The 25,435-nt window shown below is 56.8% G+C and overlaps 10 protein-coding genes across 10 annotated transcripts, besides 2 other annotated features; all 10 read right to left on the reverse strand.

Annotated features, from left to right (window-relative positions):
• Window positions 1–241: 241 nt before the first annotated feature.
• Window positions 242–1,135, reverse strand: LPMP_250080 (hypothetical protein; the record flags this gene model as incomplete). The annotated part of the gene is made up of 1 exon (XM_010701278.1): window positions 242–1,135. One exon carries the CDS (start codon window positions 1,133–1,135, stop codon window positions 242–244), a length of 894 nt encoding a protein of 297 aa, XP_010699580.1.
• Window positions 1,136–2,820: 1,685 nt separating this feature from the next.
• On the reverse strand, window positions 2,821–4,461 carry PABP3 (poly(A)-binding protein 3, putative; the record flags this gene model as incomplete). Its single annotated transcript, XM_010701279.1, has 1 exon — window positions 2,821–4,461. The coding sequence occupies one exon, from the start codon at window positions 4,459–4,461 to the stop codon at window positions 2,821–2,823; it is 1,641 nt and encodes a 546-aa protein (XP_010699581.1).
• A 2,344-nt stretch (window positions 4,462–6,805) lies between these two features.
• LPMP_250100 (Qc-SNARE protein, putative) lies at window positions 6,806–7,168 on the reverse strand (the record flags this gene model as incomplete). Its single annotated transcript, XM_010701280.1, has 1 exon — window positions 6,806–7,168. The coding sequence occupies one exon, from the start codon at window positions 7,166–7,168 to the stop codon at window positions 6,806–6,808; it is 363 nt and encodes a 120-aa protein (XP_010699582.1).
• Window positions 7,169–9,031: 1,863 nt separating this feature from the next.
• Window positions 9,032–9,591: a repeat region.
• A 537-nt stretch (window positions 9,592–10,128) lies between these two features.
• On the reverse strand, window positions 10,129–10,344 carry LPMP_250110 (hypothetical protein; the record flags this gene model as incomplete). The annotated part of the gene is made up of 1 exon (XM_010701281.1): window positions 10,129–10,344. The coding sequence occupies one exon, from the start codon at window positions 10,342–10,344 to the stop codon at window positions 10,129–10,131; it is 216 nt and encodes a 71-aa protein (XP_010699583.1).
• A 595-nt stretch (window positions 10,345–10,939) lies between these two features.
• Window positions 10,940–12,313, reverse strand: LPMP_250120 (hypothetical protein; the record flags this gene model as incomplete). The annotated part of the gene is made up of 1 exon (XM_010701282.1): window positions 10,940–12,313. One exon carries the CDS (start codon window positions 12,311–12,313, stop codon window positions 10,940–10,942), a length of 1,374 nt encoding a protein of 457 aa, XP_010699584.1.
• A 990-nt stretch (window positions 12,314–13,303) lies between these two features.
• Window positions 13,304–14,336: a repeat region.
• Window positions 14,337–15,288: 952 nt separating this feature from the next.
• LPMP_250130 (electron transfer flavoprotein, putative) lies at window positions 15,289–16,065 on the reverse strand (the record flags this gene model as incomplete). The annotated part of the gene is made up of 1 exon (XM_010701283.1): window positions 15,289–16,065. The coding sequence occupies one exon, from the start codon at window positions 16,063–16,065 to the stop codon at window positions 15,289–15,291; it is 777 nt and encodes a 258-aa protein (XP_010699585.1).
• Window positions 16,066–17,587: 1,522 nt separating this feature from the next.
• On the reverse strand, window positions 17,588–19,492 carry LPMP_250140 (elongation factor, putative; the record flags this gene model as incomplete). Its single annotated transcript, XM_010701284.1, has 1 exon — window positions 17,588–19,492. One exon carries the CDS (start codon window positions 19,490–19,492, stop codon window positions 17,588–17,590), a length of 1,905 nt encoding a protein of 634 aa, XP_010699586.1.
• A 924-nt stretch (window positions 19,493–20,416) lies between these two features.
• Window positions 20,417–20,806, reverse strand: LPMP_250150 (DNA-directed RNA polymerase I subunit, putative; the record flags this gene model as incomplete). The annotated part of the gene is made up of 1 exon (XM_010701285.1): window positions 20,417–20,806. One exon carries the CDS (start codon window positions 20,804–20,806, stop codon window positions 20,417–20,419), a length of 390 nt encoding a protein of 129 aa, XP_010699587.1.
• A 796-nt stretch (window positions 20,807–21,602) lies between these two features.
• Window positions 21,603–23,744, reverse strand: LPMP_250160 (hypothetical protein; the record flags this gene model as incomplete). The annotated part of the gene is made up of 1 exon (XM_010701286.1): window positions 21,603–23,744. One exon carries the CDS (start codon window positions 23,742–23,744, stop codon window positions 21,603–21,605), a length of 2,142 nt encoding a protein of 713 aa, XP_010699588.1.
• A 727-nt stretch (window positions 23,745–24,471) lies between these two features.
• Window positions 24,472–25,119, reverse strand: LPMP_250170 (hypothetical protein; the record flags this gene model as incomplete). The annotated part of the gene is made up of 1 exon (XM_010701287.1): window positions 24,472–25,119. The coding sequence occupies one exon, from the start codon at window positions 25,117–25,119 to the stop codon at window positions 24,472–24,474; it is 648 nt and encodes a 215-aa protein (XP_010699589.1).
• Window positions 25,120–25,435: the final 316 nt, after the last annotated feature.

The raw sequence follows: 25,435 nt of genomic DNA on the forward strand, positions 1-25,435 counted from the left end.
TAGAACAGAAAGCCGGACGCAAGGGAAAAAACAACATGCTCGAAAGCACACACATATGCGTCCACATATTGAAGAGAGAAGGAGTGAGAGAGACAAGGAGCAGTTACAAAGCAGAAAGTAAGAGAGAGGAAAACGGCGTGGCCACCGCGTGACAAGGGATTAACTGGTAAGCAGGCGCACGCACGAATGTACATGATGCACTCTTCGTTGTCACTCTGTTCGGCGCTTGCATTCTCCGATACTATTTTTTTCTTTGCCCTGAAGAAGGAAGTGGAGGACCAAGCGTCCACCCATGCTTCGGCGTGAGTTTTTGCCGCATTGCTCCTCGAGCCTTCAATGACCAGTCGAGACGACGACGGTCCGCTGTCGCAAGTGTGTGATTCACGAGGCGGCCCACGGCTACAGCATCTTGCGGCGTGGCTTGTTCTTTGCCAAGAAGCAGTCCAGTAACGAGAGCACTCCTACTTCCAAACTCCCTGGCGACGAGCTGCAGAAGCTGCGCGAGAGTGTTGCGGCGGTCTCCGTAGTCGCCGTCGAGGTAGAGTGCCGGGGAGACGAAGCCGCTGGCAAGCAACTCCTCGAGCACGTAGGCTGCCTGTGGAGCAAACGGGTGCTGCGTCTCCACGGAGAGGCAAACACCACGTAAGAAGGGAACGAGAAGCGGGCACGCCACGCCAAGCGCATGAGCGCAGGACACCGGGGAACGATCCGACTCATCGTGCTCATGAAGGAGGCTCTGAAGCACCAACGCCAAGCGCTGCTGCCTCTCATAGCCGAATCGGAAACGCACACTCGACTGTAGAAACAAGCTCTTCGGAGAGATCAACAGCGATTCTGGGCGATCCAACAGCTCATACTCGTGCAGTTCTGCTACATGGTGCAGAATCGTCGGGAAATCGAACGTGCAGTAGCTAAAGACAAAAGGGTCAAAAGAGGCCAGGAAGAATGCAGCTGTCTGAGCAGGCCGTGCAATCGGTGAAGGTGTGTCAGCTGCTGGGAGAAGCGCTGGCACCTGCTCCATCGCTGCCGCTTGCCGCTCCCCTCTCCCCTCAAAAAAATCCTTCGTTCTTGTGGCTTGCCGAGAACCTCCACACCTTCGGCGGCTCTGTCGAGCAACTGGGACACCTCGCCGCATGTCGACGATACCCAGCGTTCACGTGATACAGGCACGTCACCGAGTGAGGGCAATTGGCGCCCACCACCGTTGAAGAAATGCAGGGATGTGCAGCGCACGAGAAAGAGAAAGAGAGAGAGAGGACGTCGGCACCGCTTTCACGAGAAGGCTCCGTGCAAAACTGTCAGACAACAGCACTGGTTCAGCTACCATTCCGTGCCAGCCTGTGTCTGTTCGTTTCCCCGTTCAAGGGAGGAGGTATTCAGTCGTCAAAAGAAGATCGATGGCCGGATTCCGCAAACGAGGCGCACCAGCGCGCAAAGCGCGCAAAAACACGTGTCACGTAGGCAGGAGGTGCACGTATGAAAGGCTGAGCAAAAGGGAGAAGAAAATGGGTAGACAGGTTGAGAGAGTTGGATGGAGAAGAGTCATAAGGGAGCACACAAGCTTGAAAGTTTAAGAGCGAGCATGCATCACAGGCGAGGCATTAGAGTACTCCCCAAGATACCATCCACTCTCTTCGTTGCACTACGGAGGTGGGAAAGAGACGGGCACCACGACTCAGCGCCTCTGCTGCTGAAACACGTGAACGCTCGGATATGCCAAGTCGAAGTGCCCTTTCAGTGGTTTTTTTTTGTACCTGAGCACTGGAGAAAGCTGTGAGCCAAAAAAAAAAAAGGCATCTGAGCCGCTGCCGACGAAGCGATCCAGCTGAGGACAAGATATGGGGGCGCTCGTATTGCGGTAACAGAAGCGTGAGGACCGCGTGGCACGCCCTCCTCTGCCACTCGTAGAGTCATTGCGGTGCGGACTAGTCACATTATGGAGCTAGGGAAATTGGTGTGCATCACAGAACCACAAAAGTAGGACAGCCCGTGGAAACAACCAGGGATACTCGGGAAGGGGGCCCCCAGCGCCAGCTGCTAAATCCGCAGGGTGCACAGCTATGGTATGCATGTGTGTGTGTGTGTGTAGATCCGTGCTTCGGAACCACAGGCAGAAATGGCAAGCACAGATGAATGACGACGCATGGCGTCATCTCACATGCGCCATGTTGTTGCTGTAGTCGTCAGCAAGCCCCATCTTCGTTGGAAGATCCTCAGAGAAAGAGAGAGAGAAAACAAAACAGAGGCAGCTACCGAGTAGAAAACAAAGGTGTCCTCCGAGGCAGCGGTGGCGTCGCTTGTGCTTGTCAGAGCTGTCATTATCTTCTCCGAAGATACATCGCAGGCTTGCCCTTAGGAGCTCTTGGCTCATTACTCCCCTGATTTGCTCGTAGCGAGGGCCCCCAATGGCATTTTCCGGTGCGCAGGTTGGTTACACTGGTTTCGCCTTGTCCTTCCCTCTCGAGTTGTTTCCTTGTTTGAATGTTTAGTTACGTCATAGCGAGTTTAAGTGTCCTCCACCAGTGCGATGCACAGAACAAGATCGTAACCCCCCACCCCACCCCGTCCATTCTGCGCACAGTAGAAGCGCAAAAGCAAACGCAGCCACCACAGCAAAACAGCTACGGCATGACGCACCCTGAGTACCTGCAGCGACCGCGTCACACTGCCCTCGTCGTAGCCGCGTCAGTACAGAGGTAATGGAGCAGTCCCGCCCTACTGGAGGTATGCGAACGACTCATTGTGTCACAGCACAGAAGGGGTGAGGTGGGGAGAAAGGGGAAATTCTACGCAGAAGACGGAAACAGCTGTGTCTCCGCGCTAGTTGCCGGAGTGCTGCTGGAGCACTGCGTTTGCCTCCTGAATCTTGGCGAGAAGGGCAAAGTGGTCGCGCAGGACTTCAAAGATCTCCTCTCGACTCATCTCGAGCAGCATACCCGTAATCTTGGCAGCGTTGAACGACTCCACTGGCATGATACGACTGTAGAGAAGCTCGCCAAGGTAGTTCTTCTGCTGCTCCGGGGAGAGGGTGTTGAGATAGTTCACGTCAATGCCGTCCTGACGCGGCTGCGGCTGCGGTTGATACTGCTCTCGCGGATACGTGTAGCGGTTCGGCGGACGCATGGGTTCGCCTTGTCTAGGGTGTGCATCCATGACAGGGCGGCGCACCATTGGGCCAGACATGAATTGCGGCATCCCCATGTTCGGCGGCGGTGGTGGCAGCATCATGGGCTGCACCATGTGCGGGAATGGCTGGCGTGGCCATTGTTGCGGAAACGTGTTCATTGGGGGCGCCATACGGGTCTGGTGGCGCATCGCCGCACGGCGCTGCTGAAGCAGGCGGATGCGCATATCCTTCTGCTCCGCCTGACTCACATAGAGGGGCTTCTTGGAGTTCTCTAAGGACCGGCCATTGAGCTCCCGCATCGCCGCCGTGGCGTGCTGCTTGTCTTCAAAGCAGACAAAGGCGAAACCTCTGAGGCTCCCATTGGACTCCCTCATGATGGCGCATGAGGTAATCTTGCCAAACGGCGCGAAGATCTCGCGCAGCTTGTCATCCGTGATGTCGTCAGGGAGGTGCTTCACGTAGAGGTTTCGGCCGTGGTTCTGGTAGAGGGAAGCGGTCTTCTTCCGCTCACGGTCGCGCTCACTCTTGGAGAGCGCGCGGCACACGACGAGCTTCACTGCCTCCTCCGTCAGGCCACTCTCTTCCGATTCGTTCAGTTCTGTGATTGCCTTCACGGCAGCCTCGTGCTCCTCGAAGACGGCAAGTGCAAATTTAGTCAGGAAAGGTGCGTGTTCCGCGAGAAAGAGGGAAGTCACCTTGCCGAATTTCTCCAAGGTCGTCCTCATGTCCACCTCCGTTGCAGTGGCCTTGATGTTCTTGATGTAGATGTTCCGGAAGGATTTGGCGGCCATCGCCTCGCGGTCGACACGGCGGACAAACGGGGCCACCTCTACCTCGCTATCCCCCACCTTTGCACCATTCATGTCCAGTGCGGCCTTCGCGCCGTCAGCTGTCTCGAACTGCACGAAACCATAGCCTTTCGAGTGGCCCTCCGAGTCGAGGGCCACCTTGCACGACAGCACGCGACCGCACCTGGAGAAGGCCGCCTGCAGCGCTTTGGCACTGACAGCAGCATCCAGCTTTTTAACGAAGATGTTGTTCGCGCCACTCTTACGCTGCAGCGGATCGCGGATGGCAAACATGACGCGGATGTAACGCCCCGGCGCAATGCCTGTGAAGTTGAGTGCGTCAATCACCTTCTCGGCATCCGCAGTAGTCTGGAAATTAACGTAGCCGTAGCCTAAGGAGCGCTGCGTTGCAATGTCGCGACAAACCTTCACGGAAACCACGGGCGCAACACTGCTAAAGAGGTTGTTGATTGCTTCCTCTGGACGAGGCAGGTCGACCGGCAAGTCGCCCACGAAGACAGAGGTGCGTTGCACTGGGGCGGCCATCTTTGCTCTGTCGGGGTGAGAGACACTAAGCGATGAGTTTTGCGTATCTCCACGTCTGTGTGAGTTTTTGACGAAGTCCCTGCCCAACACGTAAGGGTGTCCGCGTGAACGCTGCTCGTGTGCGTTCTGAGGCGAAAAGGGCGGGAAGGAACGACGTGAAGTGAACGAAAGGCAGGTGAACGACGAAGCGACGGAACGGCACGGGAGAGGGAAAAACAATGGCGGCGGAGTGCTAAGTGACTCTACACACAGAGGCAATACCGATGATCATAATAAACAAGAGATCCGAAAAGAAGGTGAAGTAAATAGTGGCGGGCGGAGGGCAGAGCTCGTGGGTGACAACACAGACGAGGGATACGAAGAGAGTGGAAGCTGTGAAGCGGTTACTGTGAAAGGGCAAAGCTCGAGTAGAAACCATTTCACGTGCGGTGTCGAGGAGCGCACACAGATGAAAGACGTGAATCACCCTCCAACAACGCGGTTGTGCAAATTGAGCCCGCGCCCCAGGCAGCACCTCTGATTCGAGGAACACAAACGGAGAGCACCCCAATGCATGCCTGCACACTTCTTCTCGCTTGCATGCATGGTGCACGATGCCCTGCAGTCTGAGCGTCCATAGTGGCTCCTTTAAAGGGTTCCCCTGTCGCAGGTAGGGTACGCTTCGCAGTTCTTAACGCGCCTCTCCTTAGTGTGGGAAATCGCGCTCGCCTACACGTATGCAAGCCGCGTGATAGGCTGCATGAAAAACGAAAACGAAGTGAAACCACTGTCGCCCCTCACTAACACATTGCCCAACACAAACGTAAGTTGCGCCGCTGCGCTAGAGACGTTAAAAGAAATCAGAAACAGACATGCACCGTTGCACTTTCTCTTTCCCTGATTGCCGTAAGGAGAACAACGAGGGCCACCACTACCGTACAAATGGGGCGACCCTCTTTCTCAGTTAAATCTCTGTAAATATGAAAATACACCAGTAAGCCAACGAGTTTCCAACGCAGAGCAGCGTGACAGACACAGAGCGAGTTAAGAAGGGGGGAGACAATAGTAAGTCACGAGAGATGATCCGCATTTCGTCCGCGGAGGAGGGAAAGGGAAGGATTTTTTATGAGAGTGTCTACAGTGAGATAGGAGCACGTCACGCTGCTGACGCAAGCCCCACAGTCGCGGTTTTTATTTGGACGGCGGCTGATCGTGTCCAAGCAGCGTTGCATCGGAGGAAGGAATGTAGGAGAAGAGGTCACCAACGTTTTCGTCGCAGAGCTCGTCGAGAAACCAGAGGTCGTCCTCGAAGAGCTCAAACTCCGCATCGTCCATCTGCTCCTCGCCTTTTGCAGCGTATGACTTTGGCCTAGCAGTTATCACCGACACGCCAACGCCAGACACCGCCCCGGCCGTCCACCTCGTTGGGATGGTGCTGAGTCTTCGAAACATACCTCACGGGGGTATTATACCTACTGGTATTGCAAAATTCTGCGCCCGGGGCCGACAACGAAAGTTTTACTGATGTAGACCGAGAGAGCGTTGATCAACTGATGCTAGAGAGAGAGGGCTGCGGCGCCGTTTCGTTCGATAAAACCGCAACTGGCACAGACGTAAGCGCCCACAGAGAGAAGGAGGTGAGGTGAGAGCGCAAAGAGAGAAATTCCAATGAACGAGTGTTCCGCATGGGGGCACGGGGTGGAGCGGAGGTGGTCGGCTATGTGTACATGGCGGCAGTAAAAGTCGCAGATGCGGAGGCATCGTGTGGAAGAGATACGAGTGGAAAAAAGAAGGACAACACGCGTATGTGTCACGCAATGCATCGATGACCGAGATCGAGAGAGGAAAGAGCGCAGCCATAGTGCTCTGCGGTCTTGGATAAAACAAAGAGCACGGGATGCGTGGACAGATGTCTGCAGGAGCAAGGCGCAGCCCCACCCTGTCGCCATCCTCCTGGCATTGCAACCTGGGATTCAATGTCAAGCAGGTACCTGTTCCATCCCTGGCTCCCTTCACGCCCAGCACTGCATGAAGGTACTAGCACTAAAAGCTGCTGAACACATTAGTGCTCTTCGTTTGACTAGCGACGCAGCGAGCGAGAGAGAATCCCTCGAAGCAAACACAGCACCAACAACTCCATATTCAAAGCACCCGTAGAGCACATCCCCCAGCACCATGGGCCAGTGCCGGCAAAGACAGATGGCCTACCCTTATCTACGCTGAGCGCAGTAAGCAGCGCGGTGGTAGGGTGCGTCGGGTAGGAAAGTGGGGCGGTTTCGCAGATGTAACACCACAGCGGATATATCTTGGCAGGTGACTCAACCATAATGTGTCGCTTTCTTTCCCAGGACGGCCAACGCCTCCCTCAGGCCCGCTTCACAAAGACAGCGTAGATGAAGTACAGAAGCAAGAAGCCCATAAAGCCAAAGACGGCGGTGTACCTCCACCCGTAGCGCCCCATTATACTCTTGACGGAGTTGACCGCCGAGTGCACGCCACCACGAGCGGTCTGGAAGGCCTTGTCGAGTGACTTGAGAAGTTCATTTTGCTCCTCCGCCTCACGGTTCAGATGACTGGCTACCGCTTTCATATGCTTCACACTGCTGCTGAGTGCCTGCAACATCGCCTCATTCTCGCGGTGAATCTCCTCCTCCATGTGCTCGTAGCGGTTAGAGGCACTGCTCGACGCCTTCGTCACCCTCGAGTTCCCGTAGAGAGACGATTGCATGGCGCTATTTCAAGTAAGAGTAGCACCTCTACCACAGCGCAGGCTGAGGTACGTGCAGTTGTGTGAGTGTGTCTGTAGGGGGGAGGGGAGGGGGGGTTGTGTAGTTTCCCGGCTCCACTCGGCAAGCCAACCATGGGAGAGAGGTTGACTGACACACACCGAGAACAAAGGTAAAGGCAACATTCAGAGGGAGGGAAGATGCCGGAGTAAAGGTGGTATGAGACACGACCAACCTTTCGAGGAGAGCAGTCACTAGTTCATGTGTGCTTCTCCGCGCAGAGGTGGGAGGCAGCAAGCCCTAGTCGAGGGAACGTGAAAAAAAATGCTCTGGTGGCAGCTGCGTGTTGCGCATGGGCAGCATGGGCAGCTTGAGAGAAGTGAACACACCATGCGCCTCTGCCCACAACCCATGGGATCAAAAGCCGAAGCTATACATTGCAGAGAGCGACTGAGCACGATGCTCGCACACAGCCACACCACTGGTCCGTGCACACCTATGCGTTTCGATTATCGAGCGTGTGTTCAATCGTTTGCCAACCACCACAACAGAGGAAGCCAATCCCAGTGTGACAACACAGAGAACGGCCCCTCGGTATGCACGCCACCTACAACACAGTGCCACCCTGTGACTCAGAGGAGGTAACCTTGCAGCTAGGGGTTCCCTGACCCTGGTTGCTCTTGCGTTGCTCCCTTCTTACAGATGCCAACACCAGGAGGAGCACACAGATATGACACTCAGCGGGATCACAGAGTCATAACCCACCGTGCACACGAACAGAGGTGCAAGTCGGTATCCCCCTCCTAATACTACACATCAGAACTCCTTCGTTTTCTACTATGACTTCATCATCCGCCGAGTCCCGATGATGCGGCGCCGACTGCGCCGCTTCTTGTCGTGCTCCATACGGATGTCAATACGATACGGCCGCTTCACGTTTGTCCCCATGCCGCCCTGAAAGGTGCGAGCAAAGAAGCTGCGATACAATGCGCAGCACCTGCTCAACATGATTCGCACTGCATAAAAGAAGAAGAAGAGGACCGCCACACATCTCGAGAGAAGAAGAGAGGGGGGTGCAGAAAGGAAAGGAGAGCAAATACAATAGTGAGAGCGGCACAGCGACTCGTGCAAGGGAGAGGCTCGGTGGCGGAGGATCCCCAGCACAACTGTCCAGTGCCTCGCTTGACAGTGAGAAACAGCTGTGCACTTTCAAGATGTGCGATGGAGCTGTACCGCCTCTTTGCCGACAGTGCGGTGCGTAGTGAAGAATCCACAGACTCAATCCAGCAAAAAAGATAGGGGGCTCATGGCCTCGAGCCGCCCACTGCCGTTGGCTGTCAAGCGAACCTAAGCATCTCGTGAGCTCCAACGTCTCCTCCTGTTTCCGTTAGCTCCCCTACAGATTGTACCAAATCGCTCTCAAGAAACACCCTTAGTGTACAGGCCTGCGTGCTGCTTTCCTTTGTTCCCCTTGCGTCTGTCACGCAGGGCTGCGGCACCACACCCTCCATACCTGCCAACGGTGCCTGAGCCACCAGGCAAGCCGCATGGGGGGAACGGAGCAAAGTAACACCCTGTCCACACCATACATCGCAAGAGTCAGCAAGTGAGAGAGAGAGCAAGAGCAGAATGAAAATGCACGCGAAACAAAATAATAAAAACACCACTGCAGGCGTAGGCGGCGTTGTCTCCCCGCGCCTTCCTTCTTTTCGGCAGTCTGAGCAGAGCACCGTTCGATGATAACAAATTCACGTCACCTTTGGCCCCCCACTTCCTCCACTTCTTCCACGCGCTAGCACATCGTAGTGAGCAATTAATAGCCCAACTCACTACCATAGGTAGCCCAAAGGACTCAGAGAAGCCGCTCTTTTCATCAGGACCACTCTGCCGTAGTGTATGAGTGACGCTCCGCTCCACCCGGCCTGCCACAGGCCCATCGCCTGATTCGAAGTAGCATTCGACGCAAGTTACAAGCAACACGCTAACTCCATCCTCGGAACACGGCCCACACCTCGAACTCCAACGCCTACACACACACATCGCCTCAGAGGCTGCCTCACAGGCGCGCCCATTACGCTGATCGCCGCCTGTTCCAACCTGTTAGATAATACACAGGCTCCCCAGACCTGTGGAGAGCGAGGACCAGGTGAGATGCATTCGAGTAGCCTTGACACTCTGACCATCACATGGACGGTACCAGCGCGTTCACTGCCGCAGGTCGCTCCAACGCCCACGTCATTCAAGTCCGGGCTACTGGCATCAGCAGTGAGATGCCGCTCTCACCCTCCCACGTCGCACGCGCTTGACTGTGCCACCACCAGCAATGGATCGACTTTGACAGGGATGGGGAACTGCTTGGCTTCACATCACACAGAAGGGGGAGGTGGAGGACACACTGGGATGCCCGGCACAAAGGTCTGCCCCCTCTCGTTACGAAGGGAGAGAATCAGAGAACAAAAGAGACACACGTTTAGCCACAAGCGCATGAGCCGCCCCTTTTGTCGTTACGAGGAGCGTCAGAGAACAAAAAGGAGCCGCTTTTATTCCACAGACGCCTTCAAAATCAGCGTCTACGCAGCGCCGATGAGAAACAGTAATAACGGGCTAATCCACAACTGTGGTATGTGCCGTTTCAACATCTCGGCGACAAGCGCATCCACACGACTCTCAACGCGAGGTGGATATCAGCAGAGCAGAGGGAGGGACGAGTAGCGAAGGGGATGCAGGACTTGCCATCAGCGTATCGGGTAACACTATAAAAGTGTGTCCGGCACATCTACGCCCGATGGTAGCAGACGCAAAAATATGCTCTGCTCATGGGCACAATTCCCTGTGCGCTCCCAGGCAGCTCAAAAAACGAACAGGAGCAGTGCAGAGAGGGGGCAAAAAAATACACCCACAGCCGTTGATGGGCTGGGAGCGGAACCCTGGGGACGAAGACACATATGGCAGTGCCAGTCACTTATTCCATCCTCCTCGGTGACTGCACCACAGAGAAGTAGATGTTAACTAGCGACGATCCGACAACGATGACGAGCATGCTCCAGACAAGCCACTTCGGGATGGCCGACTTCTTGTTCTCTCGCTCCTCTCGACGCTTCAGCTTCTGTTCATCAGACAGCCGCATCGGCTGTTGGCGGCTGCGGGCACGCATTTTAGCGATGGCGGGAGTGGCCATATCTTCAACGAGAGTAGACAGTCTGTGAAGATGACCAGAACGTTTATATTCGCTAAGCTGCGAGAACAAAGCACACACAACTGATGGCGCACGCGAAGGGGGAAAAAAATGAGACGTGTTTGTGTTGCCTGAGAATAGCGACTGAGAGAGAGAGAGAGCGACGATGTGAGGAGGCGTATTTGCGTCTGCACCCGTCGCCATGTATGGCCGTGCATGGCGGCAATCGCAACGAAGAGGCATGCGTGCAACCGCAGATGGGGGCGCAGGATTCAAGAACGGCAGAGAGAAGAAGTGGTGCACGTGCGCAGTCAAGCAAAGACATGCATTGTACTCGCCGACCATTGCGCAGTGAAAAGACAAAAGTCAACGATTGTGCTGCTGCGGGGTGCCTGAAAACTCCCCACATGTGTCATGGGGGGTTTGGGGAAAAGATGCAGCAAACAAGTTTTGCAGCCTATGCCCACACTCGCTGCTGTCCGCAAGCAGTCCTTCTGCCGGCTCACGTATTTCCTTGGCTTTTGCTGGTTCTCTTCGAATGTGTCGGGGTCCACTATTTGGCGCCCCCGTTACTCAACGTGCGTCAATGCACACAACTTCAGAGCGGCGTCACAGACGCACAGCCGTGCGTACTCTCCTGTTCTGTAGGGTGCAACGCATCATCTGATTCGGCCGCCGTTGTCCGCGCAGCTGAGCGAAAATGGCGCAAGTCGAAGAGAGAGAATTTTGCACGTAGTAAGGTGTCTTTCTCCACAACCAAGGCGGGTTTCGCACGAAGAACCTTGGCAGGATCGACACGAAAATATAAGTTGAACGGGAGCGCGAATGGCATGCGCTTGGCGTAGTCCAGGATGAGTCGTGTCGAACGCTCCTCCTCCTCTGCATTCCACCCGAAGCACGCGTTTGGGTGCACAAGGCACGAAATGTCCATGACTGGCTGCATTAGTCGGCGATTCACATCGGCAGAGCTGATGTCGCGCTCGATGCTCCGGAAGGTGCTATGCAAGATGATCGTTGGCGCGAAGGGAAGCAGCTTCGGCACCCCACGCGTGAATCGCTGCGGTAGCGGTGTCTGGAACCACGGCCTCTCGGCCCCACTCGCGCTCATCATGCGGTGTTCTGTGACTGCACCGTCCTCTTTGGGTTGCAATGAGGATGATCGCCGTGTATGAAACGCGCTGCTGTACACCTCCGGCACGTCCGGTTCGCCTATTTCGCCTGGCATCAGATGCAACGCCTGCTCTCCCCGCTCTACGGCGTACAATTCTAGCACCTCAGAGATGACTTGCTGCACAACTTCCAGGTGCAGCTCCCACTCAGCAGCGGCTTGCTCAATCTGGTGCACGGCGCGCGGATCGTCGGGGTGGACGCGAAACTCATAGCCAATCGGCGTCACCACAAATGTGCTGTGTTTTGGTGCATTCCAGATTCGTGGGTTCAGCTCAGTCGAGTTGCGGCCCACAATGGCGAAGTCGGGCTCATGACGCACCTCCACGTCGATGCCATCACGACGCGCCACACGAGACACAGAGCGGTGTGCCAACTGGAGCACCGCCGGGTTCGCCTGCTCCTTCCCTTCGAAGTACACGTCATTTGTGTGCCCGTCCTCACCACAGCGCCACCCATGCTCCACCACACCGGGATTCAGGCACAGCTTCGTGGAGTGCCGTGTTGTATCGCGGCAGAGCACACCGCAGACCTTTGCCTCCAATGCAGTGAGTAGCACCGCCCGCTCCGCATGGTTGAGCTTCAATGGGCCACTAAATAGCTCGACGAGCTCGCCTCGCTGGAGAAACTTGAGTTCGTGCCAGTCGATGCCGAGCGCCTTGAACTGCTCCAGATGCTGCGTCAGATCAGACGCCATCCTGTATTGACGGCGTCCAACGTAGTGGCTGAGCTTCTGCAGCAAGAGTTCCAATGAGGTGAAGCGGTTCTTATCGGTGACGGTGTTGAACGAGGAGCTGAGCGTCATTCGCCGCGGCAGAGCATACCGCGGATGATACGATTTTGAAGACGTCAAGGCGACATCCCGAACGGGCACTGGCGAGACCTTCGCCACACGAAACGTTCGTTGCATCTCTGTAAGGGTAGCACCTGCGCTTTGAGGCGGATTGGGCTGCAGATCGGTGAAGTTCGTAACAACTGAAACAGCCAGCAACACCACTGCAGAAGCGCCTGCGTCTTTTATTCCTCACTCCGTGGTGCGCAGCAGAATACGCATAGACACGCACCACCAGAAGCCATAACACGCAGCGAAAAGCCCGACTGGATCAGCTGCTCTCTAACGCAGAGCACCGCATTCGGGAGAAGCGATGTGTGAAGAAGAAAAAGAAAGATATGAGCTCTTCGCCTGTTATGGCCGACGAGATCCAGCGACGCGGACCAGCAAAAGAGAGTGAGAGAGACGGAGAGGTCAGCATGAGTGGGGAACATCATTGTCACTCGTGCAGAAAAGCCAGCGAGCCCGGGGAGGTGGAGAGCAGGCATGGTGTGCACAAGGCGCGACACAAATCATCGCAACTGAGGGATGGAACTCTGTCAAAGGGGGTGGGAAGACCCAAAGTGGGTGCAAGGAAAAAAAGCGGCAGTTTTGCCTTTAGTGTCTTGCGCGCAGGCAAAAGAGCAAAAACTTGCGCAGACGGGCCACACCTGCGTCATATGCGCACGCCACAGAAAACGTGAAAGAGGAGACCACAAAGGAGACGATAAAGTCAACGCCCACACCCACACAAACTCACACATTGCTCGGCAAGAGCGCTCCAGTAGCGAAACAAGAGACCCCTGTTCTATGCTGCACAGAGGGCCCCTACAACTGGGCACATACAAATGCTGCTCAGTGGTAGAAAACAGAGAGGAAACAGAAGCGAATAAAAGGGGGGAGAGGGGGGGTACTCTCCTGCGTCCCGCGTATCCCTCGAGGACGAACACGCCAAACATGAGACGCAAAGAGCCCCAGTTCCATCCCACGCCCCCTCTTGCACAACGGCCGAGCCCGCGTCGTCTCGGACGAGCCGTCCTGCCGTAGAATCGGGCGGCGCGCCTCACCGCCTCGCATTGCCCCTTCTTCAGATGCGTGCTGCGCGACCGGCGCCACGCAGACCTGGGCGTGGTCGTGTCCAAGCGCCTGCTCAGGGAGCGGAGGCCGTGGCTTCTGTCGTGCGGTTCGCAGGGGGTGGTCCAGGCGCTTGCCGGATGGGCCCAAGGACGAAGTTGGCCAGCTGCAGACCAGGGCCCCCTGAGAGGCCCAGCATCCCGCCTGCATGGCATGCTCCCCTCTCCGTCGCTGCAAGCCACAGCATTCCCATAGCACGGCGTGGTGACGCTTCACGTGGGAGCCTGGTGGACTCGATGGCGTGACGCAGTGGGCCTCTCGCCATGCTTGCGGCACCGTGCGCCTCGGCAGTCGACACGGTCCGACGTAGGAGACGCCGCGTCTGTCACGCGCAGGCGCACGGTGGGGCTCTCTGTGCGCCGTTGTCGCGCACCGCCTATGCCCTTCCGGTCTCCAGATGCCTTGCTCGGATGCGATACACCACGTCAGGTGTGCTTCGCAGCGCGTGCGCACACCGCTCGCACATTCTGCATCCTGGAACCTGGTCCAACACAACGCTACTCTCTAGTAGGCTCGCTGTCCTCATCTGCCCTCACCATCGCTGTCGCCGCAGGCGTGTCCGGATGGCTTGCCTGCCTGTCCCGCCACAGGTGGGATACTGGCATGAGTCGGCCGCAGCAGGGGCACACTCCAGCGTCTCCTGAATTTGCACGCCTTTGACAGGCCTGCGTGTGTCCAGCAGGGAGGGGAGAGGGGGGGGGGCGCGGACAAAAATGTGCCGGCGCGCAACGAGCTCATCGCTTGACGCTCTCAGAGAGGGGAGGGCCAAAGCAGTGCGTGAAAGTGCATTCGTGGGGAACGGTCCGCACAAGCGCCGCCGCGCTCGCACGGCTCTTCGGCACGGCGCGAGACCAGAGCTGCCTGCCAGCACCAGGAGGCCGCAGCTGTAGTGTACACGGAGGGAGGCAACGTAAAAGGCCCGGATCTGTCTTTTTGTGACGCGGGCAGCAAAATCCGAGAAGTTCCCCTCTCTCCCCCTAAAAATAAGAATGGGTAAAACAACCATCACGGGGGGGGGGGGGGGGGGGGCAACACGCGCAACAGCGCGGTGAAAAGTAGCAACGAGAGGTGATTCCCCATCGAGGGTGAGAGAGAGAGAACGGATTCGGAGGGAGCAGAGAAGAACAATGAGGCCAACAGAGGCTAGAGATCCCGCGGGAGGGAGACGTTCATTCAGTCGCGCCTACGTGTTCCTCCAAACACATTCACGCATTGCCTTCTCGCCTCACCTTCCAGTAGACCTGCACTATGTGTCCTCCAGTATGTGTAAGCGCACACGCACGCCTCTGGTAGAGCTCTATCGCGACGAGTCAGTGAGATAGAGATAAGGTGTGGTGACCGCTGTGAGGTGCTCCATTGCGGGAAGCCATGCAGAGGACACTTGGTGTACGGGAGGACAGAAAACGTGGCGCATGTTTTCCCAAAGAGAGGGACAACGAAAGAAGAAGCAAAAGACATCGAAAAGCAAACAAGATAACGCGGATAGGCTGTGCAGCAGAATTGAAATTGAGCCTTTTCAAGCGCTGCGCTCTGCTGCACCCCTACTTGTGGGGGAGAGATGCGTGTATGGGAGGGTGCGTGGCCGTCTGTGCGAAACCTTTTGTTTTTGCTGACTGCCATGTGGCAGCTTGTCTCCATCTGAAAACACGAAAAAAAGATGACGATAACATATCTGCAGCGTTGCGCGCGTGCATCACCTTCAGTAGGCGTGCGTGAGCGAGATATTGCGCCAGAACTTTTATCAGCACATCCCGTTTCCTCCCCCGCGTATCCTTGATGCGGTCGCAGAAGGTGCACCACGTGCCATACTTCACAGACGACGCGCCGACCTCGGGCTACAGTACCTTTGCCTCGTGCAACTTGTCGTAGAACTCGTCCACTGTCTTCAGCTTGATACCGGCCTTGCGGGTGGCAGGTTCGGTCACGGTCTCCGTTGTGAGGCGCGGTGTAATGTCCACGCCGAACGCTGCCACGTCCTTCGTGTCGATGGGCTTCTTGCGCGCCTTCATTATGTTCGGCAGCTTCGGGAAGCGGGGCGTGTTGAGGCGCAGATCTGCCGCCAGAACACACGGCATCGAGAGCTCCACGACCTGACGGCCGGCATCGACCTCACGTGTCACAGTAATCTTCTGGTTCGTCACCTCCACCTTAGAGACAAAGGTGCCCTGCGGAATGTCTAGCAGTCCGGCGAGCAACTGTGCCGTGCACCCAAAGTCGCCGTCGACGGCCTGCTTGCCCAGGACCCAAATGTCTGGCTTGATCTCCTCGTGCAACTTTTGCAGTACCTGAGCAACCGCCAACGACTCCAATGATTCCTCTGCTGCCTCCGGAACGACAACGTGCACGGCTTTATCGCACCCAAGCGCCATAGCCGTGCGTAGCACCTCCTCGGCTTTTTTGCTACCAATCGTAATGGCCACCACCTCATCTGCAATTTTCTTCTCTTTGAGTTGAATCGCCTCCTCCATCGCAATTTCGTCGAACGGGTTCACGCTCATTTTCGAGTTGGCTGTCTGCACCTTGTTGTCTTTTACACGCACCTTGACCGTGTAGTCTACAACGCGCTTCACGCACACCGCGACCTTGAGGTAATTCGGCAGTGTGCGGAACATTCTGCAGTGGTCAGGAGGAACGTGAGGGAGTGATGCAATGCGCGGCTGGCGGTCTAACTCGTCCGTGTGCGAGCTTGTGGGGAGTGGGAAAAGGTTGTTTGGTGTGTATGTTTGGCTTGGCGTAGGCGGAGAATATGAGGCTGTGATGGGTCAGACCACACAACTGCGTCTGTGAGTCTAGTAAGCAAGAGAGGTGGAGAGCAACGGCGTGAAGAAATGAAGGGGAGTCAGGCGTGTATTCGAGGAAGCACTTTCATCCGGTGGTGCATCTGTCGGCGAGAGGAAGAGGTGGGGCGCAGAAAAGAGGATGCGGGTTTACATGCTCCAGCGCGTACGTAGGATGAGTGAGCGTGAGCGTGAGAGAGAGACAATTGGAGGAGTAGAAGAGGGAAGCGGAGAAACAACAGGACGGGCAACGTTAATATCAGTGCAGGACGTGAGGGATGGAAAGGAGCAGCAAAGATGAAGAACAATACAGGCATCGTGGAGGAGATCTGCGATGAGGGCATACCTACGTACAACCACCATACCACGCGGGACGTCCTTGCAGCAGAAGTGGCAGTGACGTCCTCTCTACAAACGATAGCGCATATTCCACACGCACGCCTTGGGACAGGCATGCCACAGACATACGCACACCACCTCGTCAGAGAACAGTAGGTGTTTTCCGAACCCCTACGTACGTCTCATGGCGAGCCCGTAGCCCCCCCCCCTTTCACAAGTAGAGAAGCGAAACACTTTGCGCGCCTAACGATTTATTTACTTCGCATCTGACTGCGTATGTCGTGATTCAAGTGCTGGTGCACGCGAGTGGCTGAGTAGAATGCATCGTTCAGCGACAGGGCTTGATAGCGCCCCTTTACCCCCACCCCCGCGCCTCCCTTTCGCTGTGTGCGTGTAGGTGTCTGCGTGCGTGTGCGCGCGGGGGCACCACGTCACACGCCGAGGACAGCCAATAACAACACAGAGGAAGAAAGGGGAGCAGCACCGCATCGAACCACTGCTGGCAAAGAACAAGAGGAACACCACACATACATGAAGTGTAAAGGATAGTGCTAAAAGACTGTGAACAAAAACCCAACTGCTCCCCCACCACCCCCAAAATGGCCTACGCCGATGACCACAAGACAGTACCACCGTCCACAGGAAATAGATGGTCGCTCACGTTCCTTCGTTTTCCTTCGCTCGCATCTGCATCGCAGGTACCACATCAAACGAGAATCCTCGTCAGAGGCAGCGCGCAGAGTAGAGGAGGTAGGAGTGTTACGTCCGCTCCGCAAAAGAAACAAGGAGCACGCAGAGAAATATCGCGAGCACAAGGAAAGGCTCCACTTCGCCCCTCTTGCCGTACGACCCCCGCTTCCCGCCCTTGTCAGCTTTGGCCCCACCCCACTTCTCCCACCCGCCGAAAAAATGCGCTCGGGCCCACGCAGATGGAGTAGTGCAAAGAAGCACACACTCTGCATGCGCCAGTGCGTGTGTGTGGGGGGGGGGGGGAGGAGATTCGTGTATTCGTGCAGCTTCACTTCCTCTTCAGGGAGCGCATACTGGTCTTTCCATTGAACCCTGGCTTGCGCATGCGTATCGACTTGGGCGTCACGGTAACAAGCTCATCGTCCGTCACCCATGCAGCGCAGTCCTCGAAAGTGTAGCGCACCGCGCTGTAGGGGCCTCTTCTGCTGTTAGCCTTATCGTTGGCGTTTGCTCGCATGCCGCCAAGCTGCTCGTTGCGCTTGCACACGTTCACGCCGAGGTTCTGCAGCGACGTCTTCTGGTTCTCACCGATAATCTGGCCATAGTGCACCTGGTCACCAGGGAGGACGAAGAAGCGTCCCTGCGTGCCGAAGCCGGAGAGCGACCAGTCCGTCACCTCGCCATTTTCGACAGATATAAGGGCGCCAGTATCTCGCTCCGTATCGATGGCGGCCATTGGACGGTACGAGTCGAACTGGTGGTTCAGCACACCGTCACCGCCAGTGAGGGTGTGAAATTTCAGCGGCACATTCGACATGAGGCGCACTGGCATCACACATTCCATGAGGATGCGCCCATTCGACAGCGGCTCGATCTCGCCAATTTCGCCCATCTTGGAGCTCAGAAACGAAACAACGTCAGACACGAGGTTGTCTTTGAACTCCAGCAGCAGTCGCTCGAACGGCTCGCATGTCACGCCGTCGATCATGCGCGTCAGCACCCGCGGTGCCTGAATCTCAAACTCGTAACCCTCGCGCCGCATGTCTTCGATGATGACGGAAAGATGCAGCGGGCCGCGACCGTACATGATGATCTGCTTTGCGTTGAGACTCTTGAGCTGCAGAGCCGTGTTCACCATTGCCTCCCGGTCGAGCCGGCGCTGGATAAGGGGCATCTTTCCCATGGCCTCAGTCGCCTCTTTGCCCTTCCAGCTGGCCTCGCTCTCTTGCAGGACAAGGCTGTAGGTCGGGTCGTCGGGCTTCTTGTACGGAAACAATTTTACCGCGCTCTGCTTGCCAATCGTACCCCCGATCTTCAGCGGCACCTTCATCCCGATCGGCTCCTGTAGTTCGAGGATGCAGATGTCTCCGTAGCTGGCCCTCGTCACGGGCATCTTCTGCACACCGCAGTAGAGGTGAATCGACTTCACCAGGGCGTCTGTTTGCCTTTCCTCGAGCGCAACCGTGACGACATCGCCGGTTTGCACGGCGCCGTTGTAGATGCGGCCAATCGCAAGCTTCGTGCCGTTCTGCTCGTCTTCGTCGACCTGGGCGACCAGCATCTGCAGGGTCTGTTCATCCTCCGCCTTGGGTGCTGGCACAGTGCTAAAAATCGTGTCGAAGAGCGGGGCCAGGGTGCCTTCCTGCCTGGGCTCCTCGTTCATGTACCCGTTGCGCCCAGAGCCGTACAAGAACTTCATTTCGAGCTGACTTTCATCTTGTGCTGCCTCCAGGAACAAGTCCTCGACGGCCTTCTCTGTCTTTGCGATGTTGAGGTCGTCCTTGTCGATCTTGTTGAGACACACGATGGGTCGCAGGTGGAGGGAGAGTGCCTTACGCAGGACGTACCGCGTGCCAGGGCGGACGCCCTCCTTTGCATCGACCAAGAGGATAATGCCCTCGACCATCTGCAGTGCACGCTCCACCTCGCCGGAGAAGTCCAGGTGACCAGGTGTGTCCACGATGTTGATGCGACGCTTTCCGTTGTCTAGGACAATGGCCGTGTTCTTGGCCAGGATGGTGATGCCGCGCTCCCTCTCCTGATCCTTGCTGTCCATCACACGGTTGTGCGCATTCGCCACAGTGCCGGACTGACTCAGCATGCTATCCACAAGGGTCGTCTTGCCGTGATCGACGTGGGCAATAACCGCGATGTTGCGCACGTCCTCCCGTGTGTGCAGGCGTCGCGTTAGCGCCGCCAACACGACGACAGACGACGCAAAGAGTCGGCGCATTCCTCTCCACGAGTGCGGAGTATGGCGCAGGGCCGTTGGAGCAAACGCAAAAAAAAAAGGGAGAGGGACCGCAGGCAGTGCGATCCGACTGATTGTCTGTGAAAACCCACGAAAGCGGCCTCGGCTGACGGTGGCAGTCTTAACACGCGCACAATGCAGAAGCGATGAAGAGCGCAGCGAAGTACGAAAGTGTGGCGACACCCTCGGATGCACGCAAGAGAAATGAGCGATGTCGTCTACGCATCGCATCACCATAGAAGGCAAAGTATCACAAAGTAAAAGAGGGGAGGAAAGAGTGCAGAGTGGAGAGAGATGAAGTAGGGTTGTCGTACCGCACTACATCCACATAGAGGGACGGTGAGGGGAGGTTGCTCTTCACAGATTCCTCCAGCTTCTCGCGTCACCACGCGCCACTCAACAAGAGGTGCACCACGAGGTCGTTACAGCCTCTCATGAGTGGGCGGGTGTATATGGCGCGAGAAAACAGAAGCAGAAGCGCACGGAAAGGCCGTGTGGCGACGTCTGTGGGCCCCCTCTAACCCTCGTACTGGGGTACCATCAAGGTGGATGGAGGCGTTTGCTTTTTCTTTGGCTCTTGCTTAGAGGCGCACCAGGAGGAGCGGAAGACGAAGTGATGGTGCGGCACATTAGGCGACAATACGACTTTTATGCGTCAGCAACAACGGAGACTGAAGAGCAACGGAGAGCGGGTGGAACGCACCACATTGAGTAGCCCCTGCCGAAAGCGTGGAAGGAGTTAAATTGCTATAGGGTGGGTGAGGCGACGGCATGTGCGCCTCTCCGCGATTATGTTTCCCATCTCTCCCTGTTCCCTCACTGTCCTCAGACCAGAATAGAAGATAAACAGCACCTCTTCACACCGCACACATACGCAGAGGACTCATCGAGGCAGACAGCCATCAACTAATACTGTAGGTTCAGCATCGTCACGTCCACCATGAGCTCATTCACGGGAATCGTTTCAACGACACCATCCGGCCATGTGCGGCGCACCAGCATTCGAATTTTACGCTGCAGGAGGTCGTACTTGGCCATCATGACTGGATCTACAGCAAGCGAGCGCGGGTTTGTGCAGCGCTCCGCTATCTCCACAGAATCGAGTCCAGTCGTGGTACCAGGAAGCGACATGGCGGCACCGCTGGTGATCTGCTTGGCGCGCTCGCCGATGATGCGGGCAACTTCGAACTTGGTCAAGTACAGACCGCTGCGCCGCTCCGCAAACGGTGTCACCGCGGCGGAATGAGCGCCGACACTCTTCGCTACCTCGGCGTCAAGCACTTCGGAGCGCAGCATTGCGTACGTGCATTCGATTCGTCGATGTTTTTCCCGCCAATGGGGTCCGTGCACAAAAGCGATAGAGCAGAAGAGAGACGTCCCAAATAAGATGAGGAACAGCGGCAGCTCTGGTGGCGCCCCTGTTGCGTCTGAGGTCTCACCCCTAGAGGGAACGTGAATGGAGGCCGCGGCGATGCAAGGGAACGAACAGGTGTGCCCGGGCACATGAGCGCATTCAAGGCGCTGGGAGAGAGGAAACAGTGAGTTGTTTGCAAGTAAAAAAAAAACAGCAGGCGTGGAAGAAGAGAACGCAGAGAAGAGAGAAGACGCCTGGACAAAGCATAGATGAACGGAAAAGGACGCGTGAAATGGAGCACAGGAGAGTTCCAGGCTCTCAGAGGACACGATGACGGAGTCACCAGCGCACCATACCGTTGGAACCCCTGAACTTACCACCGCCACAGCATCATTGCAAACGTCGATGGTACAATGTAATCGCATCTCTGCTAAGCAAAGCGTCCTCGCCAGACCGCGATAGGGAAGGCCTGAAATGGGAAGGAGGACGCGGGTTGCCCACATGGCAGAAAAGGAGAATACTCGTGTCTTTCGTGTCGCATGTGCTTCCTTGGATAGCGAGCAGCGCGCCGCAGCGGCACGGTTGCATACTCATGTGCCCACCTACTGACTCCGCACTACTCCCACGTCTTTGGCTCCTCCAATCGGCGGCTTAGGAAAGTCCGCACTAATCTTTGGCGCAACTAGCACCCCCAACAGGCACGCATACACACACGTCATAGCATCCATATGCGTGCCGCTACCCTAGCACCTGCTCGAGGCCCTCGACGGCGCAGCTGAGCGAAAACAAGTCGAGCGGGGAGAGAGAGACCTCCACGGAAAATGGTGTTGCCTGATGGTCTTCGAGTAGAGTCGCAGCTTTCTCTATGAGTGCGTGGCATCGAGGAAGGAGGCGCTCGCGCAGGGAACCCAGGAACTGCGACCATGCGCAACACACAGAGGAAACTTCATCTCCAGGGCCTGACATTGCAGCCTGTGGACACAATGAGCGAATCCATGCCCGCTGGCTCACCTCCACCCGCACAAAGTTCAACACGACAACCAGCGGGTCCACGAAGCCGCTCGTGCCGCTTGACACTTGTGTGAGAAAGGCTTGCGCACACTGCTGCAGCACGAAAGGCGCCATCGAGTCAGTCGGGGATGCCTGCGGTGCAGTGAAACGATCCATCTCGCTCTTCGGCGCACGCCACTCACGCACAAACTCTTCGAGAAAGAAACGGGCGATGGATGGGTAAGGGCAAAGCGCCATGAGCGAGCCGTGCATACGGATCCGTGCCCGTTCCTCGAGTCGCCCCAGAAGCTCCAGTACCACAATACGGGACATTCGTCGGTGCTCCTCGACGGGGCACAGCGCCGAGATCGTCAGCAGCTCCTTTGCCATATCAAAGAAGGCCTCGTAGCGCCTCGTGAGACACGAATCCAGATTCCTCTGCCCACTGGGCCGTAGCTGACTGCTCACCGCCTCTTCGGCGCAGCAGAGCGTGTACTTGGGCACAGCCGACAGAATATCGTGCAGAAAAAGTAAATGCCGCAAGAGCACGGCAGAGCTGCACACACACCGCAAAGCGACAACGTACGCATCGGCGACACCGAGCAGCAGCGATGAGGCGGACACGGTATACGCGAATGATTGCTGCGCCGCTAATGTGCACTGATATCGTAGCGCATCCGCGAGAAGCAGCAGTGCTCCTTGGCGACACAGAGACAGAGAAAGGAGCTCCTCCGGAGGATCTGTGGCAGCTTCACATGAATGCACATCCAACGCATCCAGTGCCACCAAGGTGGAGGCCTCCACATCACGATCGTGCTCCATGGCTAGACCGGCTGCGGTGTTGTCCGGTGGTGCGGTCCCCCTCTCCACGTCCGCGGCGTGCAATGTGTCGGCACGGCCAGTGGAGACGGCACAAGCCTGCAAAGCGGTCAGTGCAAACGAGAAGGGGTCTCTGGCGTTGTAGCAGTGCGGCTCAGCTGCGATCTCGCGGAGGCGCCGGAGACACTGTGTGAGAATGGCGTCGAGGTCATCGTATGCGATCGTGTCAGGTGGAGCTGCGCGTTCCGTTGTCGTATTGCTCGAGGCTGCCGGATGTATTTCGTCCCAAAAACGTGTGCGCCACTGCTGCAGTGTTGTGGCCGCGGTCCCGCGAAGATGTCGTCCGCCCGAGGCCAGGGAGCGAGAGGGCTCTGTGTAGCACAGCGCAGCGTACGCTGCCAGCAACAGTGCGGCAGCGGCATCGTCCTCGCCACTTGTTGTGCGGTACACCGCGATGACAAGGCGCACCAGCTCCTCACGCACACAGTACGCATTAAGTGCATCGAGGAGTTCCCTCTGCTTCTCTGTGGAGTTGTTCTCGGCTTCGTCGTCGGAACTGACTTTTGGTGCGCCCGGTGGACACGCACTCGGGTTCGAAGCCCTCACTGTGGTAGGCACCGCGTCGCGGAGGTGAAGACACGGCAGCACCGAGTGCACGAGAAAAGGAACGAAATCGCGCGTCCACGCCTGCATCGTGGCATACACGCATACACGAAGGCAATCCTTCTGAGTATGGGCAAACAAATCTGAGTTCTCCGAAGGTAGGCGTCGGCGCTTTCGCTCCACCGTCTCCACGAAGAGTGCCACGTACACGCGCGACGCTAAGACCACGTACAGGGCCACCTGCGCAGGCGAAGGGCACGGCATCGACACCGACAAGAGGGCGCTCATTAGCTCCCGTGCGCCTGTAACTCGCCCGTGATGAGAGTCGGTGTATGTCAGCAGATCATCGAGAGGCAGCGCGCCCAGCCATTCGAACTCCTGTGCAAGGGCTTCCAGTACTGGCACGCCTTCCGACGGAGCGGTGGCAAATGCCCACACCGCTGTCGACGCAGCATCGGTGCTGTCCATGTGGGGGCAGAGGACCTGTAGAGAGAGTGCGTGAGGCAACCCGTGAGAAGGAGTGCGCAGCAAGTTCAACGAGAAATATAGCGAAGGGCGGTGCGGGATAAGACGGGCAGTGAAAGAGAGAGCGCAGAAAAAGGCCGTGTGAGACACAGAGAAGTCAAAGGGCTACCAAAAGAATGCGTCGTTGCGCCACAGAGGTGACCGCATGAATAGCAGCATAATGCACATCCACTCTCGCCAACAGCGTCGCCCAGAGGTGAATGAGCGATTCCGACAACGATATCAATAGCGAGAGAGATGTCAACTGACAGACCGTGCAGGATGAAAAGTGCCACCCCTCCACCAAAAAGAGCAGCAAAAAAAAAAAACGCCTCGAAATGCCCCCGCTCAGATCCGCCATCGGGGGTGCTGGGGCGCTGTCCACAAGAATGCCTCCTGGTACCTCGAACCAGCTCCACCACCCGAGAGACTTGCAAACTGAGTTGCACTCACCAACACTGGCGCCCTGTGCTGCTCGGAGTTGGTTCCCTACAGGCGAGTAGCGGTCTATGGTGCGACTGTCACGCACACCAAGGCGCTCTCCCCCGCAGTGGCGAGACACTCGCGAAAACGGCTGCCTCACATGTACAAGAGCATCATAGCCACAACATTCCCTTCTGCTGCACTCCGCAACTTGCCACCAAAGGAGGAAACTAACAACGGATTTCACAGCCGCACAACTCCATGACAGTCAACGGAACGGCGACAGCTGTGGGACAGACTGAATGACACGATCAAGCACCAATTCACCCTGTCTTGCGACTGCCTCCCTGTACTTGCATTGGAGTTCTGCATACTTGCGCTCCAACATGGCGTACTGCAAAGCACCGTCTGTACATTGTTTCTCGTTGCTCTCGGCCTGCTCACCGAGAGCACGCCGAAGCTCTGACACCTGCGCCGCCATGCTGTGCTGCTTGACAATGAGAGCTTCCTTAAGCTTGCGTGCTTCCTCGAGGCATCGCGTGGCGTGGCCGGTCACCGTAGCCTCTGCGCTAAAGGCCCGTGGCGTGAAGTCCACGCTCTCTTCCGGGAGTATCCGGGAGCGAATATCAGCCACTTCGAAAAGCAAGTCATCCAGGACGAGAAACGCCTCTCTGGCATCTGCAGCAGCTGACGACAGGTCTCGCTGTACGCCTCGCGTCGTACTTGGCCCCTCCACGGTTTCCGAGGGTAACTTCGGCCCCTGTCGCGCATCGCAAGCAAAGAGCGACGCATCCGCACGCCGGAGGCGCAGTACCTCGTCCTGCAGCGCCTCAATGGTCTGACTCAGTTCGGCGTTTCGAGCAGCTGCCGCCTCCACCTCAAGCGACAGGAGAAGTACGTCTGCTGGATCCGCCATAGAGGGAGGTCGTGCGGTAGAGAAAGAAGGACAGAGGGCGTTACCGCGCCAACGAGCGCTTGTTGTTGCTATGCCGGTGATACCCCACCCCCTCCCTCCAGCAACGCTGTCGACCGCACCAGCGGAGAACTATAAGGTGCAGGAGATATGGCGAAAAGTTGTGCCTTGACTTCTCTCTTTCTCTCTCAGCGATGCAGTCTTATGTTGTAAAAGGTGGTAGGGCTGCTAGCAGAGACACGTGTGGCCCTCACCGCTGCGCAAGTCACATCCGGGATGCAAGGTGGTCCACAGAAGTATTTGTGCCCAGCGTCTTGAC

The sequence above is a fragment of the Leishmania panamensis genome, assembly GCF_000755165.1.
Source record: "Leishmania panamensis strain MHOM/PA/94/PSC-1 chromosome 25 sequence".
Classification (NCBI taxonomy): domain Eukaryota; phylum Euglenozoa; class Kinetoplastea; order Trypanosomatida; family Trypanosomatidae; genus Leishmania; species Leishmania panamensis.